Genomic DNA, 17,798 nt, shown 5'->3' with positions numbered 1-17,798 from the left:
AGAGATGGGGGTGGGGGGGTGGGGGACTAGAGATGCCCAGGTGGCTCAAGGACCAAGAGGAGAGAGCTACCCAGAGAGAGGGGGACAGAGGGACAGAGACATCCAGAGAGACACAAAGCAACAGAGAGAGAGAGACAGAGGCAGAGCTCCCCAGAGATTGGCAGAGAGTCCCCCTTGACTCTTCAGCTGAGGGCTGATCAGTGAGGAAGCTATTGATACAGGGGAAAGAGCTACCTGCCAAGAGGCATAGTCCTTGGGACTCGCACAGGACTGGAAGTAGTTTATGTTCTTACCACCCAGAGTGGAAAAACCTTGTCATTCATGGAGAAGGATTTTATCTCAGTAATATGGAGGAAAAAAAAATCCCTGAAATGGCACAGAAGATAACATTAGTAGGCGTGGGAGAGTGAAGAGGCTGTGTATTACATTCCACAGATTCAAGGGCTTGAGCATGAGCAAGGAAGATATAGGAAAGTTCTAAATTGAACTGATGGAGATGAAAATTACAATGTCTGAGATAAAATAACCATAATTAGCTCTCTAAGAGTTTGCATTTCTAGTATTCCTTCCCACCACATGTTTGTGCTTGTGCATGCAAAACCATCATCCCAGGCACCCACACACATGCAGAGAAGTCAACAACAACATCTGAGTCTAAGACACTGTGCATGACATCTGGTATATTGTATGTAAGAAGGAGATAACACAAACCTTAAAAATATATCTACAAGGAAAATTATCTAAGTTCTGCATAAGAGGTGTGGGCAAGGGTCCACCTGTTGATCTTGAGATTAGGTGGGATGTTGGTTCTGCTACTTACTGGCTGGGTGAGTCTTGGCAAGTTTCTTCATCTTTATAATGGGGACTATAATACTTCCTCAATAAAAGCTAGATGTAAAAGCCCATCTGATATAATTAAGGAAACATTTCAATTTCCTGATGAAAACATAATAGCAAATGTTTTGTGGGTTTACTAAGTACGAGCGATTATGCTAAAACTATTCTACACATAACCACATTTAATCTTTATGACAACACTCAGTCAGACAGTCGTATCCCCAACTTATAGATGAGAAAAACGTGGCTAAGAGAGGTTTGCCAAATGGGACAAGGCCACTCAGCTATATAAGGGAGAGATCAAGGAATTAATGTATATTCAAATCATCATACACAAAGCCCAAACCCTCCAGGTAAAATCCTTCTCCATGAATGACAAGGTTTTTCCACTCTGGGTGGTGAGAACATAAACTATGTTCTCCTTTCGTGTGTGTGTGTGTGTGTGTGTGTGTGTGTTAAGGTTGAAGACTAGAATACCAGAATGTATAATAAACACGTACACACAGAGACATATGTAGCAATTAGGGGGCTATAAAATAGAAAGTGAAAAAGGGAAAAATTAGATTGTGAAATGTGATAACTCCTTGGGCCAAGGTTTTTCTTTCATTTTCTTTTTCTTCTTCTTCTTCTTTTTTTTTTTTTTAATTATAGAAAACACAGAGTGTGGTTGAGAATGAAATTAGCTTGCTGGGGTGAAGTGTGGTATTACTTGTAAATTTCCATTTGCTGCTATGCCATAGATCTTGTCTTCCAACTTTTATTGCTATTATTCCTCCTAGTTCTGAGACTCATTCCTGACCTGGCCATGAGTCCACGTGACAGTGGGGTTTATTTAGGTGTCCCTTTCCTCTGCGGGGTGTGGTGAGCCACAGCTGCTTTTCTGACTGGAGTAGCTCTCAGGCTGTGTACAAATCTGAATCAGAAGCAGATGTTACTGTGCGGCAGAATTCTCACTTCTTCTGATTTCTTTTTCATTCCATATTTGCAGCAGAGCAACAAAACTATGAAAAGATCATGGCTGGTTAGGGCTGGCCATCTCTGGAGGCTGGAGAGGTTGTACTGCAGTACCTGGGGAGCCTAATTAAGTAGCTGAGGTTCTGGGGCATCTGTTACACTCTCGTGAGTGATGGAGACCACATACCCAGAAAAAGATGCCCAGGGAAAGAGAAAGGAATTTATTTCATAATGATAAGACCTGTAATTCTCTTTGCATTGAGGAAGCTTTGTTTTGTCAGTTATGGGGGATTGAACCTAGGGGCACTTAACTATTGAGTCACATCTCTTGCCCTTTTTATTGATTTATTTTTATTTTGAGACAGGGTCTCCCTAAGCTGCTTAGGGCCTCCCTGAAGCTGGCTTTGAATTTCCCACCTTCCTGCCTCAGCCTCCTGAGTCCCTGGGATTACAGGCATGTGCCATCACAGCAAGCTACATAAGTTTTTTTGTTTTATTTTTTGTAGTACTGACTGAACCCAGGGCCTTTCACATGCTAGGCAAGTGATCTATCACTGAGCTATATATCTGTAGCCTCTAGGAGAGAAAGCTTTTATAACTTGCAAGGTCATTGGACGTCTTCAATGATGTACAATTCATTTATTCACTCTATAAATATTTACTAATGCCTATTCTGGCTCATGAATGGCTTTGAGAACTCATTGGGGGAGCCCTGTGTCTTTCATGGAACTAATATCTATTTGGCATAACTACACATCTAAAATAATATCAGATGGTGATAAGTGGTAGAAAGAAAATAAAGCAGAGTACAAAGAAAGAAAATGACAGGGTAAGGTGAATGTATGCTATTAGATAGTTTTTTAAAAATTGTTTTTAGTTGTAGATGGACACAATATCTTTATTTTATCACTTATTTCTATGTGGTGCTGAGGATCAAACCCAGTGCCTCACATATGCAAGGCAAGTGCTCCACCACTGAGCTACAACCCAGCTCCTCGGTTGGGTTGTATATTATATAAGGATGATTCTTCTATAATGAAACATTTTATGAGACATATGACTTGAAAAACTTTATTCAGATTCCAGTAAATTGGATTTCATGAATTTTCAGCTGCTGCTGAAATTTTTGCCTCTGTCTAACTATGAGGGAAATAAAAGTTACCTCCCAGACAGATTTGTGGTACCGGTGGCCCATGTGTAGGGCTGGGGCTATCTGTTATGGGTAAGAGAAAGGGCTGGTCCTAATAACTTGACAGGTGCTTGTACAGAAATAGATGTGGGCGGTTACAAAGGGTTCTTGTGTGTTCATTCATACTCGCCCGCCTCCTGTGTGATGAGCCCCCCACTCCCCCGTGATTGGGGCTAGGCCTGGGTTTAGATCCGCTTTTTCTGCAAGTACTACTCTGAGCCACATCCTTCTATGCTTTTAAAAAAATGGCTTTTCTAGAATGATGTCGGAAGAAATAATAAAAGGTGGGTGTTAAACACTTGTCACATCATCTTTTTAACCCTTATATTGGTGCCATCAAGTAGAAGCTGTCACTATCACCATTTGCAGACAAGGAAATGGTGGCTCAATCAAGTTAACAGGTCCACAGCCCACAGAGCACAAGGACGAGCTGGAGCTGGTCAGGTCTGCCTACCTCCACACCCAGAATCACTATGCTGTGTTGCCCCCTTACCTCAGAAGGCTCAGGGGCATGAATGGATCAATAAATGCTCCAATGAAGGAAAAGCTATGACTGTGATTGTAATGGTTGAGGGAGCTGGACTGACCCCTCCGGGCGGGCAAGCATGGATTGAGAACACTGAGCCTGACTGAACAGGGGAATTGGCCAGACGGAAATAGCAAAATTAGCAGGGCCTAGTCCTTTTATTTACAAAATACTGAACCAGGTGTGGTGGCGCTCTCCGGTAATCCCAGCCACTCAGGAGGCTGAGGCAGGAGCATGGTAAACTCTTGGCCAGCCTCAGCAGCTTAGTGAGACCCTGTCTCAAAATAAAAAGTAAAAAGGGCTGGGGTCGTAACTTGGTGGTAAAAGCACCCCTGGGTTCAATAGTGATACTGAGTGTCTTTAAGCTCCCAGGCATTAGGCTGGTCAGTCTGCTCCTTGCAGCCACCAGCTAACGGACACCCACCTGGATACCTTGCTGACTGGGAGCTATTTGGTGAGGAGACCTGTGCTCCCACTCAGCACTTTCCCCTTGTTAAAGAGATGCGACTTGTGGCAGGAGAGGCAGGGAAAAGGAGAGCCGCTACTGCCATGCAGCCATGGCCTTTGTGCTGGGTCAGTGCTTTTACAACCAGGAAATGGAGTTTGTTGAAAGTATAGAGGAGACTTGTGCACAGCCAGGTTTGGGAACACTTTTGAGGACCAGTGCTCCTCTATTCTCTAAACACCATGCTTGCTTTTTTTTTTTTTTTAATCTTTTAAAATTTTTAGTTATACATGGGCACAATACCTTTATTTTGTTTATTTTTTTGTGGTGCTGAGAATTGAACCCAGTGCCTCACATGTGCAAGGCAAGCGCTCTGCCACTGAGCCACAACCCCAGCCCCCATGCTTGCTTTTGAACAACGGGAAAAAATCCTCCAAGTTCTCTGACAATTCTGGTATGGGGGGAAGGGCTTCTCATTGGAGAACTGTGCATAGAAAGCCAATCACTGAACTGAACAAACTGCAGTAAACAAAACTCCATCAACTCTACTCAGCAGGCCTGCAACCCAGTGAGAATCTGCACTGTCACGTTGGATGTTTTCAGAACTCCGCATGCCCCCCTGTCCCCTGGTCCTGTTTTGCCAGTTGTTTTCTCTACCCCCACCCCTGCACTCACCCTCCTCCTTCCTCAGGCTCCCATTGAAGGTTACTGGTCTAGCTCATTGTTTCTCAGACTTATAAGAATTATCTAGGGAAAAAGTCTGACTCAGGGTCTTGGGAATCTACAAACGCCCAGGTGATGTTGATGCAGGGAGCTCCAGGGGAGACACATTCTGAGAAATAGCTCAGGAGATAATCCAGAAGCTGACAAGGTTGGGATGGGGGACTGGGAGGTAAGCGGATGGCAGGCATAGGCAGATGCTCTTAGATGGGATTTTGCCTTGACAAGGAATTCTTGCAGTGTTCTCTGCTGCCCTGGCTCTGTTAAAGAAAAAGTTATTCAGTGACACTTGTTAAAGCATAGTAAGGAAAATCAGGACCATCGCCACAGTCAGAGAGAGAGAGAGAGATAGAGAGAGAAAGAGAGAGAGAGAGAAGAGAGAGGAGAGAGAGAGACTGGGCTCCACTCCACAGACAGCATGGACAAGGAACAGGGTAGGAAACAGGGGATGGAAAAGTTCTAAGAGGAAATATCAGGGATAAGGGGGATTCTGGCTAAACCAACCTAACAGGATTCTTGCTGAAGGCAGGCCTGGGTGATCAGATGTCATGTGGGAGATGGTGGAAGATGAGGAATCTGATCAGATATGGAGTTGCTAAACTGACTTAGCAGGGTTTTTTTGTTTTTTGTTTTTTGTTTTTTACTGAAATGGCACTTTATAAGAAAGTACACAAGAGAAGGTTCCAGAGGCTGACTGAGGTCTGGCCAAGCAAAGAATGTGCCCCTCCCTGCCTTTCCTACTAGTTTAGTTCACAATAAGGGGTGTGCTTGGCTCTCCTACCTATTGGCTTGGGACACTGGCTCAGGGCGGGGATAAGTATGGGGAAGGGAGTTGGAGGCCTAGCCTTAGAGCCTCCGGGCCCTACAGGCCTGGGCAAAATGACAAGGCCTGCCCTGTCAAGAGCCCAGTGCTTCAAAGGATGGGAGGTCGGTGTCTTCAGTTTCTCCACAAGGGACCTGGGGGCAGCTTGGGAACTTTTTTTGTCGGAGTTCAGCTTCCCAGAGGACAGCAAGATGACACTCTGCTACTGTCCCCAGAGGCAGAAACAGCACAATGTGTGGTTTATTTCCCAGCCTCCAACGTATTTTTCCTTTTCTTTGTGAAGGAATTTCCAGTAAACCCTCCTGCAGTAATTAATCCATGTGGGCTGAGTCCCGGCTGCAGAGAAGTCTTGGTATATGAGAGCTCCCCTGCTTAACAACCAGCCAGAGGAGGCCTGACTCACCTCAGAGGCATGTGGCTCTCCATGTTTGCGCCAGTGCTAAAGGGAGAACATTCTCCATTCCTCTTTTTTTTTTTTTTTTTTTTCAAACAAACTACACTTTGTCTATTTTAAGATAAACAAAATATTTAAGGAGGTTCTTAACCAGCACTTGCACAACTACGTTGACTGGCTTACCATTAAGCTCTTTTATTCTCCCAATCCCAATATCTAAGTTAGGATTGTCAAGTCGTTGCTCCCATTGCTCGGGATTAGTTCCATGCCACATAGAAACCCAACTCCACATCATATGACATTTATGGACTGAAAGAAAAAGGAGCATGACTGGGGTTTTTCTTCATTTTAAAATACATGTGCAACTTATTAATTCCACAAGTAAAGCAGGGGAGCTGAAGGGCCTTTCACTGCAGTTTCCTGTTGAGCCCTGATCTGCCTGTTTTGGTGGGAGACTGATTTTTTCCATGAAATACAAGGCAATTTCCCCACTACTGTCGCACCATCATTTTGGCCTATTCATAGCAGTAGTAATATGAAAGAAAGAAGGTTCCGGGTTCAGTGTCACCTCCTTTTAAGGAAATTGGCTGTGGTCGGACTGAGCTGTTCCAGTCCTCCATGGAGGAGGCCAAGTCATCATTCCCAGTTTTTCACAATAATCTGTATCCAGGCAACACAGCAAATTGGCCCAGCCAGGCATGCCTGGGAGTTCCTGCAGGGCTGGGGCTTGCCCATAGGGAATGGTTCCTTTGATTTACAGTTAAAGTTCTTAGAAGTTGTAACTGTTGGCATTTTTTCCTCAACCAGCCTAGCTGTGACAATGTCTCTGGGACTGTAGTTTTTTAAAGCTTCCATCTAAACACACCTTCTTTACTTCGGGGAGAAAAAGATGTAGTTTCTTTTACATGTTGCCCACCAACAAAAGCATCAGAATTTTATGATGAAAATCACAGCTTTTTAGAATGGGACCGAAGGCTTCTAAATGAAGGAATTGAGGTTAAACTTTATAATTGGCTTCTTTTTTACTTTACCCCATTCCTGGTCAGTGATCTGTTGCTACTGTCTCATGGGAAAGCAAAAGCAGAATATACTGGTTGAGTCAGATTGAAGATTATGAAACCATTCAGGATCATAAATGATCAGCAGTAAGGCTCTGTGTTTTAGGTAAGCTTCTTCTCTCTGGTTAACCACAAGCCCCACCATTCCCTATTGTCTTACATAACGCTGAGTGTGTTCCACATTTCTATTATTGGCCTAACCTTTTCCCCTGACACCCTATGTGATCTAGTTTTGGTCTACAACTTTATAGGCCAATATTCTTGAAGGCAGAAACCCTGCTTATCATTTCGGGTTGCCAAACACATTTTAGGAGGATCCCTTCCCGTAAATTAGACAGGAAGAACTTCAAGATAAAGAACTTTTAGAGCTGAAAATTATTTACTTCCACCCACTTGTCTGCCAATAATGAAGTGGGCTCAAAGGGATGAGTCACTTAGGCAGGCCTCAGAGAAAACTGGAACTCAGAAAGTTAGAGCTAAAGCAGGAATTGTTCTTGACCTGGGGCAGTTTTATCCTCCAGGGAACAACTAGCAATGTGCTAGTTGTTGGTCACAGCTGGGTGGGGGGCACTATGGGCTTCTAGTGGGTAGAGGCCAGGGGTGCTGCTGAACACCTGCAAAGCACAGGACAGCTCCTCACCACCAAAAAAAATAAATATATAAAAATTTAAAAAATTAATGGGTTCAAAATGTCAGCAGTGCCAAGGTTGAAAATGCTGGTCCAGAGGCTGGGGAAATAGCTCAATGGTAAAGCACCTGCCTAGCATGCGTGAGGCCCTGAGTTCAATTCCCATCCCCACATACAAAATAAACAACAACAATAAAAAATGGTATTTAAAAAAACAAAAAGAGCCATTCATTAATAATAATAATAATAATAATAATAATAATAATAATAATAATAAGCTGGTTGAATCCCAGGCCAAGCCTCTTTTCTTTCAGCATGCTGTGTGGTTTGTGCTAAGATTTGTTTGCTGCTGATTTAGAGAGTTAGGTCCTTTTGAGTTTAGCAAAAGCAAATCAGTACATGTTCAACTGTGCAATGTCATTATCTTGATCAGAGTTAGGCTATGAATCATGCAAATGAGAGGAATAAAGTCATGTTTGTTTCCGTGTCTTTCAAGGCGAGCATCTCATTGAGACATTTGACAACAGCCAGGTGACCTTTTAAAACATATATTTTTCACACTTCCTTCTTCTTTAAAACTAAATTAGCCAACCCCATGGCTCTATTTTATTTTATTTTATTTTTGTGGTGCTGGCAATTCAACTCAGGGCCTCGTTCCTGCTAGGCAAGTGTTCCACCGCTGAGCTATGTCCTCAAAGCTGACTGTTCTATTCTAACACCATAGAGGTATTCTGAAAGCATAGACAGCAATCCTAGCTCTCTGTGGGGCCAAGAGAGAGATATATTATGGCTCTCACCTTGTGTTGGAGGAACACTTTGTGGAGTAGCCAAGGAGAAAAAATACTCTAAACAATATACCAAATGAATAGACTCATCTAAAAAATACTCTGTAAAATTGCCATCAATTCTCAAAATTGCCTGGCAGATTTAATTTCTGTATTGACTTGAAAAGAATGAATAATTCACTTTTATTTCTCTGGAGACAAATTTTTTTCTTTTCTGTTGCTAACCACAGACTGTGCTTATCAGATGAGAATCTGTCACAGTTGTAGTTCTCTGTATGAGAACATGCCCTCTTCCAAGAAACCATAACCACTGGGTAAATGGAGTGAAACAGCTCTGTAGCAATTTCCTGGTTTGTGCAATAAAATAAATCTCTTCAGAGAAAGTGAGGTCACTGAATATTGTGGAGTCACTGATGTATGTGATTGGGTGACAGACCCCAGTTCTACAACCTAGACCTTCTTTTGAGGTCTGAGTTGGAGAGAAGAAAATGGATATATATTTGTCACTTCAAAAATTAGGTGCCCATGTTGATATCAACTTTCACTTCCTGATTTTTAAAGAAACTGTACAAATTTTAAGATAAGTTATTTCTCCACAAAATGAAACTTTCCTGATTATTAGTTTTGCCCCAAAGCCTAGAGTTACATAAAAATACTCAAATATAATTCCCTCACCCTGGATTTTTTTTTTTAATATGGAGAATCTCTTCTATCACTTTAAGGGCTCGATGTTCATTTTCTATTTCAATGCTAAAAGTTTTCTGTTCTATCTCATTTGCTATGTATTAGTGTAAGTGGTTGCAAAGGTAGCAAGGTCTAAGCAACATGAAGACATTCTTACTATTCCTTTTTCCTTTCTCAGTGTCCACACTGAGATGAAAGCATACCCCTGGGCTCCCTTGCCTTTCTGACTGCCTTCCACAAAGTGAACTTCTTCAACTCTCCTACTTTCATTCCCGTTTCAGGTTACATCCTCCCCATTACATACTATTTTCCATGGTTTATGATTGTATGGTTGACCATCTCTCTGGCGATGTGTTCTATACATTTTTCAGTCATGTGCCTTACTATAAAAACGGTGTCAGATATTCTTTAATTATTATTTTTTCCTTCATCCTGTAAATATCTTTAAAGTACCTACCACGTCCCAGGTAATTGGGTTAGAGTAGCAGACAAAACAGGAACAATCAGAGCCTCCAGGGAGCTTCACTCCAGGGAGAGGGACACAGTGTGCTTCTGTTGCAATATGTACCATGGAGATAGGTGGGCGAGGAGTAGAGACTTGGTTCAACCCAGGCAGAGAGAATGGTGCACACATCCAAATTGGATTGCTACTCCAGTATTCATCTACTCTGGGGTAGCAAGTTATCCCCATCAGTAATCCACCAACCTTTTCTCAAAGTAAACATTCTGAAGGTCTATGGGGTGGGATGGGTGGGGAGAACCGTACATTTTCATAGTGGGCAAAGTTCTGTGAGTCCTTTTAAATTCCTATTACAGAAGAATACCTTCCTCTTTTACTGAGTTTTGTCCTGCTGTTCTCTCTGGCTCTATTGGTCTTTCCTGATGGTCCATCTACATTGGTTGTGACTATTGGGATTTCATAGGCATTATAGTTAGACTCTGGAACTGACTAGTTGTTATGGAGGAGTGGTGGCAGATATGTCATGTTTACTGCAGAAATACCCTGGCCCACATCTCATTATGAGTTGATTTAAATGGTAACAATGAATAGCAGGGAGCTGGGGAGGGGTCCCATGATCCAATGGATGCCAGACCCCTACTTACACCACTGCCTGCTTTTTTTGTTTGTTTGTTTTCCCTGCAGATTAATTGGCACAGCTACCGTCTCCCTGAAGGACCTCTCTGGAGACCAAAGCAGATCACTGCCCTACAAGCTCATTTCCCTGCTAAACGAAAAGGGACAAGACACCGGGGTGAGCATTTCCCTTTTGTTGAAAGGTATCCATGTGAGATGGTTAAGCAAAAGTTCATTCAGAAAAAAAACATGGGTTGACAATTAGCTCACTACAGTAAAAGCAGAAATCTGTTTTTGAGGTAAATGGGTTCATTCACATACCACCTCAAATGGCCTTGTCCTCTATTTTCAGTCACAGAAGTAGCAAACTTGAGATTTGATTTTCCATAACAGAATTCTGTAGAGTGAAAGGGACCTCTCTGGGTTTGGCTTTGTGCTTATCCATGTGGACATTAGTATTTGTGTGGCATAGCTCTGTGTATCAGACAGTCCCCAAAAGGAGTGTAGTTTGTGCGTATTACCTTGAAATATCATGATCTGTATTATTGTTTGGGTAGCAATAATAAAGTTTGTTTTCTGATCACAGCCTCTCTAAATAGGTACATATAGCCTGATGTCCAGTCAGAATTCAAAAATGTTTTTTTAAAAATCAGCTTCATGTGGTTTACTAACAAGTGCTCATAGAGCTACCACACTCAGCCCATCACCTCTAACTGTTTCATTTCCCAATGAATTTATTTTGCTTGAAAGCCTGGGCAAATGGAAAAATGTATATATACCAAGAGAGGGTATCTCTAAACAAGAATACAGGTTAGGCTTCTCAACATCCATGAGAGTGTCAATTGTGCTGATCTGGTCTCCAAAATGACCAGTTTTCTATGAATCAGTATTCTGATCATGAAACATAAATTCAAAGTGTCATCTGACATCTAACTACCCCAAACCTAGCTGAGAGAAATGATATTAAGGAAAGATGGTTGCCAGTGATCTTCCTGACTTCTTTTCATTTCTTAAAGTGTGGAAGAAAGCACATGTAGAAAAATGGCAGAATTGCTGTGATTGAATGGAGTAGGGAATGTGAAGGCCTAGAGCTCTGCCCCTGAGATCCCCTAACCCTGTTGAGGTCCTTAGAGCACATCTGGGCATCCAAAGGCTAAATGGACCACAGCAGGAAAACAACTGAGCCAGCAGATGAGCCACCCATGTGATCTTCTGGGTTTTGATTCTTTAGACTAAGTTTAGCAACTGAGCCCCTCCATGTTTGTGTTCGTGCTGTGGCCTTGTCTTGGTAATAGCATAAGATGCTGCTCTTACGATCCCCTCTCCCTGCCCCCGTCCAGGTTACTGGGGTTGAAACCAGAGCTACATGCATGCACTAAGCTATCTCCCCCACCTTTTGATTTTATTTTGAGACAGGGTCTTGCCAGGCTGGCATCAGACTAGTGAAGCCTCAACTTCCCGAACTACAGGATTACAGGCAGCCCTGCATCCAGCTTCTGATGATTCTTTATTTGCTATGGGGCTGTGGACATGCATATTTTTAAACTCCAGTATCTCCAAGATTAGTAGTTCTTTTGTTTTGTTTTGTTTTGTTGGTACCAGGGATTGAACCCAGTGGTGTTTAACCACTGAGCCACATCCTCAGCCTTTTTTAAACTTTTATTTAGAGACAGGGTCTCACTGAGTTGCTTTATGGACTCCTTAAGTTGCTGAGGCTGGCTTTGAACTTGCAATCCTCCTGCCTCAGCCTCCAGAGCCCCTAACATTACAGGCGTGTGCACCCTGCGTGACTCTCTAGATCAGTAGTTCTAAGTCAGTCCATCCGTGATCTTATCCATGAAGGAATATTCACTGATGAGCCGTCCAAGGAAAAAATAAGAGCAATGCAATGTATGTATGCATGCATGTGTACAAGCATGTGTGTGTATGTGTGTTTGTGTGTCTTTGTGTGTTCACGAACATGCACACATCATCGTTATTTGCAAAGAACTTCCTTTATTCTGAGGTTTGTTTTTCCCTGTTTTGGGATTAAAATGCCTTTCTTTTATGAAATGACTGTGATAGTAAATGCTAGTTGTGGGCACATGTTTGGCCAAATAAAAATTAGCAAGCCTGTGTTGATTTCCCCTAAGATACTTTTTTTTTTTTTTTTTTTTGGAAATTTTATAGGTCCATGAAATATAAAAGTAAATTAACTGTATCTTAAAATAATATCCCATGTGAAAATTTTTTCTGAGATTTTTTATAAGCAGGAATAACTTTATCTCCTGTATGGATCTAATATATTTCCTTCTTTCTGGTAATGAAAGTTACATAAAATGTTGTTTTCCTACTTGCTTAGGATTTTGGGATCATGGTTTAAGTGAGAAGGCTGGCAATTACGTTGAACTTTATAATCGGCATACTTGCTTCCTCTACTCAGACTAGACTTCCCTTTTTTATCCTATTTTATGAATCACATTATAATATGCATTTTTATTGGACCCTTAAAATTCTTTATTAGACAAAAATCTGAAAATAAATCTCAGCAATTAATACTCATATAAGTTAACTAGCAACAAACGAATTAGCCTTTAAAAATGAGCGTCTCCAATTGGAGCTCTGTAAGCAGAGGCCACCTCCACTCTAGGATGGAGCCTAGTTGTAACACTTGCTTGTTACAACTCGATTCCAGCCTCTTAGGGATGACACACTTGGCAACTGTAACAAGGTAGCTCCTTTCCCATCCCACCTTGGCTCACGTGTGGGAAAATAGAAATAGTCCTGCACATGATGTCCTTGTTCTCCCTATCTTGTCTGGCTTTCCTACTTCCCTGCTCATCCCTTCTTAGAGTTTTACTCCTGCTGGACCAACTGGCATTGAATCAGTAACATTCCGATGCTCTGCACTGATTCTGTGATGAATTGTTTCTATGCAGGCCACCATTGACTTGGTGATCGGCTATGAGCCACCTTCAGCTCCACATCCAAATGACCCAAGTGGAACCAGCATGCCAGGCACAGGAGGTAAGCTGATCCTTCCAAAGGCCAGGTCACCCCAAAAGGAATCTGCTAACACACACCATGAGGGGCCCTGGAGAAAGTCTGCAGCTGTAAGGCAGGTGGAGCTGCCTGAATTGGGACATTACAAGTATTTAAGAATTACCCTTCAAGGCAGAGGGGAAAGGTGAAAGAGTCTATGTAAACAACCTCTTGTCAGACCCGCCCAGCACACACCTGGACTGCAAAACCATGTCCCAAGCATGGTGTTTCCTCTTATCTTTGAAATGTAAACACTCCAGAGAGTGTTCCAGCTTGTGGGGTTCCTGGAGTGACCTCTCTGCTCTCTTCTGTCTGTCTTCTTGCCTTCCCAAAAGTGTGACCACTGGACTATGCTCTCAAAGACCAATCTCATGGTCAGTGCCCTTGGACTGGGGCCTCTTTCTCTGCTCCCTTAGCCCTGATCCCCCTCCCACCCTCAAACAGCCCTTGATCCTCTAGTTAATTGCTTCCCTTCAGAACAACCCACCTCTTATCCTCCTTGATCTCTGACATGGGTTGTCAGTCCTTTGGAGTCAAGAGATCCCACTCAGGGTGGGGTTGTGTGAGGCTATCAGGGGAGGGATTTAGTCCTCAATTGGAGGGAGGGGGTCTACATGGCAATATTTCATGGCCCCGAATTGTAGCTTGCCTAACAAAGGAGACCCTGAGCTCCATTGTTGCAAGGGACAGACAAAGAAAGACACCAAATAGGAACAGAAAACAGGTTTATTTGGCTCTAGCCAGGTTCATAGGACAATGCTTTTGCTGTAATCCATCAATCCCCCTGAACCCCAAATTCAGGCAGTTTCAGAACTTTATATTCAGCGTGTAAGGAGAGGGGCTCAGAGGTTCACAGTCTGCAGAAGTTCACACAAAAGCTTTTTCTTTCTCTGTTCTGGGCAAGTTAACCCTTCAAGGACAACACCTGAGAAGAGGGGAGCTTCTTCTCCCTGTTCTTTCTTCCCCCTGGCAGTTGTTACAGAGGAGCCCAATTAGTAACTTCTTCTCTTATCTTTGAAAGTAAACATCTCTGTGAAGCTCCAGTCCAAGGCCAAAGGCCTAGTTAAAAGAATCTGGTTTTCTTATCATACTTTGCATTTGCAAGCACACTTCTAAAACCTATTATATATGTTGTTATTTACATAAAGTAGTCCATAAATTTGTGTGAAAAACTAGTAAGGGGTGTTCAGCTCCTAGGGTGCTGATCTCTTCCAAGTCAAGTAAGATAGAGTAACAGGAAATAAGAAGTTTAAGTACATTGAACTCCTTAGTAGAGATTCTTATACTGATAGTCCTAAGATCAATTATGGTGAAGATTTCTGGAGAAGTTTAATTAAGATTTTCCTGTGTAGGAGGGGGTGCCACTACACCATCTCTAGTACTGCACCAAAAAAAAAAAAAAAAAAAAAAGACAATCTTTCACAAAGCTGACTTGACCTCCTTTAGTATTTTTCTAGTGTGATGATGTGATGCAAAAAGTGTCAACTTCTGTCCTGAGATGTGTTACCAAATTCCTGTTCAGCTACCCCAGCCTTGGCATATGCCCCAGGAAGGAGGGACACTTTATTCCAACACACTCAACTTGAAGTCCTCCTTTAGGAGGAAGCTCTGGTACTTGTTCCTTCTCCTGTGTTCTTGTTTCCCTTGCTTCTGAGCTCTGCTCTCTGGCCACCTGATGGTCTCCCCAGTTGAAAGCACCTGTCCTTTGTGCCCTTTGGCCTCTCTGCCCCTTTCTTGCCTGACTTCTTATCCTATCTCAGCCTCAACTCAACTGCTGTCCCTGCTTGAGCATCCACTACTAATGTTTCAGTCTATTTCTTGAGTAAGTAGTTTCCAGCGAGGGTTAGCTGACCTCCTCCTCCTTGGTGTAGATCAGGACTGACAAGACCCCAGTATATCAGCAACACACTCCACATGTTGCCTTCTGCCTAGTGGCACCTTGAATATGTCACTTGGTCCCTGGACTCTCTAACCTTCAAGAGCCATGTAGTGACTCAAGAATGTCTGTTACTTCTCTATGTCCATAGCAGGAATGACCAAATAAAGCACCTGAGACAGTCCAAGACTGTCCAGCACACCCTCAGGTGTGGAACTGAATGGCCCCACCCTTTTCCTTCCCACCTTATCTGCTGATGATTGTTGTCACCAACATTTGCATCTGCCTGGGAAAAAGTAGGCACTTTCTGGCCCTCTTGAAGCAGCCCCGTGGGTGGGCTACCTGAAGTAGCCTCTGATTAGGAAAATTTTACGCTGGACCCTGTGTCTTAGTTTCCTCTGGCTGCTGTAACAAATACCACAAACTGATAGTTTAAAGAATGTAGATGTGTTCTCCCTCAGTTCTGAAGAGTAGAAGTCTGAAAGAAAGGTTTCTGTAGGACTGGTTCTATCCAGAGACTGACAGAAAATCTGTTCCAAGCCTCTGTTCTACCTTCTGGTGGTTGTTATCAATCCTTGATGTTTTTTAGTTTAAAAATGTGTCCCTCCAATCTCTGCCTCTCTGCTGTTCTCTCTGCCTGTGTCAGGGTGCAAATTTCCCACTTCTTACAAGGACAACACTGTTAGAAATATCTGGGTGCTGCAAGAAATCGGACACATACTAAAGAGGTACTCAGCGAGGCAAAATTTTACCTCTGCAGAAGAGTGTGCTACCAAAAAAATCTGGCAAGCAAGCATACTGGGTGGGACATCTGCCCAGGTTTTTTTTTTTTAATATTTATTTTTAATCTCTTATGCAGCACTGCCCCTTGCTCGGCTTGGAAGAGTTCTGGGTATCAATCTATACAATTGACTAGTTTAAAATTGGGGAGGGTAAAGGGAAGGGCTATAGTTATGATTGTATCACCTAGTGCATGTAGGCATTATGATTGGAAGACTGAGGACAAAGGAGCCACTCAAAATGACTACATTTTATTAGAAATAAGAGGTGCTGCAAGAAATCAAACATGCTCAAATGTGGATGGGCAAGGCAAACCTTTATTCGGCCCAAAGGATATGCTTCAGGGTATCTGATTAAGCTAGCTCGACTGGGTGGGCGGTCCGACAACATTTATCCTTGACGAGGTACTGCCCCTCTCTCTGGATAGGAAGAGTTGGGGTTACAATCTACGGGATTAGCTAATTTTAGAATTAGGGTGGGCAAAGGGGAGGGCCACATCTGATCCAATTAAGGCTGAATACTAGATTTTGAAAATGAACCATCAGATTTTCTATTCCTCACAACTTCAACCACATAGTTTTGTAATTTAAAAATAGCTCCATCAAACTACACGCAGTGAAATTTAGGTTTCAGATTACAGCAAACACATTTTTGCTACATATTAGGAAACTCAGTCTACAGGTTTAACATTGATGGAAAAGAGAAAATTTACTTTACAATAGTCACTAGATTAGGGCCCACCTTAACCTAGTATGACCTCATCTAAGAAGCCTTTTTCAGAATAATTCATCATATTCTGAGTTTCTGGGTGGGTATGAATTTGGAGGCAAGGGGAATAGTATTCAACCTAGTACACTGGCAGATAAAAGATTACTTTCATTATGTCTATTTCATTTTAAGAGCCAAAATGTTAAATGGGTTCCTTGGTGCTATCGTTTCAGCCAGGCCTTTCAATAAAAGAGCAGACTTTCAGAGCTTGGTGCCATACCTTATTAATATATGTGGATTAAAAAAAAAAAAAAAGATTTCTGGGTTTCTTGAATGCTATTGCTCTGTGGGGAAGTGCAGGGGGTAACAAATGCTTTAGGACACAGCTCCTGCCCCAGGCACTTTGAGTCAGATTTCATGACAAGACTCTTTGTTTATCTTGGAGATAAAACATCTCCCATAAAAGGAAGGGCTTTGAGGTCAGCCTGGCCTTGGCTGGATTCTGTGTCCATTGTTAATTTGACATGAAACCTGGGTAAGTCCCTTAACTTCTCTGAATCTCAACTTTACTTATTGTAAAGCAAGAATTATAGAAGGTGTGAATTATAAAGATATGAGGATTAAACACAATAATGGCTGCACTGATGGTAGCTACTATTATTATTGTTGCTATTATTACAAAAACAATTGTGGATGACTTATAATCATAGCTCAGCTGGGTAACATAGTTTGTATGACATCCAAATTATTTCCTCTGCAAAGCAGAGCTTCTAGAAAATAATTACTTTGTTTGGCCCAGAGTCAGATTGAGATGATCAAATGTTTTCACTGTAAAAATATTTTTTTAAAAAAAATGTTTTGTCCCAGTGGAGCAGAAAGTTTTTTTGAGAACAAGCAGTTTGTTTAAACTACAGGGAGAGAGATCCTGTCTTCTCAGATTAACTCAAAAGAGCCCAAACCCAGAAACGCAAGTGCCACAAACATAAGATTTCCCTGGAGCAAATTTCTGCCTTCTTAGATATGAGCAAAGCAGCAACTCTTGAACTTTTAACCCCATTGCAGAGAAATCCTTGTCACCGGAGGCTCTCTTTGCCTGAGGCTCTCTTCACCCAAGGCTCCCTTTCCCTGAGACTCCTCCTCCTCACAGCTTGGCATAATGTCAGCTTGGACTCCTAACATCCTAGCAGCCCTGTGGACTGAGAAAGTCTGCCCACACCCTGGAAGCTGACCCCTGGCTGGCTCAGTAACAGGCCGCTGGGCCAAGGCACCTAAGGTCTTCCTTAGAAGCTCTCGGA

General features: G+C 42.5%; 1 protein-coding gene across 5 annotated transcripts in view; it reads left to right on the top strand.

Annotated features, from left to right (window-relative positions):
• Positions 1 to 17,798, top strand: part of Myof (myoferlin) — a 148,681-nt gene that overhangs the window by 30,647 nt on the left and 100,236 nt on the right. For all 5 annotated transcript variants that reach the window (XM_048801765.1, XM_048801763.1, XM_048801762.1 and 2 more), the window contains exons 4-5: positions 10,188 to 10,296; positions 13,037 to 13,124. In XM_048801765.1, the coding sequence (XP_048657722.1) occupies positions 10,188 to 10,296; positions 13,037 to 13,124 (197 nt within the window). The remainder of the gene's footprint in view (positions 1 to 10,187; positions 10,297 to 13,036; positions 13,125 to 17,798) is intronic.

Source organism: Marmota marmota, unplaced genomic scaffold, assembly GCF_001458135.2.
Source record: "Marmota marmota marmota unplaced genomic scaffold, marMar, whole genome shotgun sequence".
NCBI lineage: Eukaryota > Metazoa > Chordata > Mammalia > Rodentia > Sciuridae > Marmota > Marmota marmota.
Note: the sequence above shows the minus strand (reverse complement) of the source record. Positions and strands in the feature narration are given on the sequence as shown.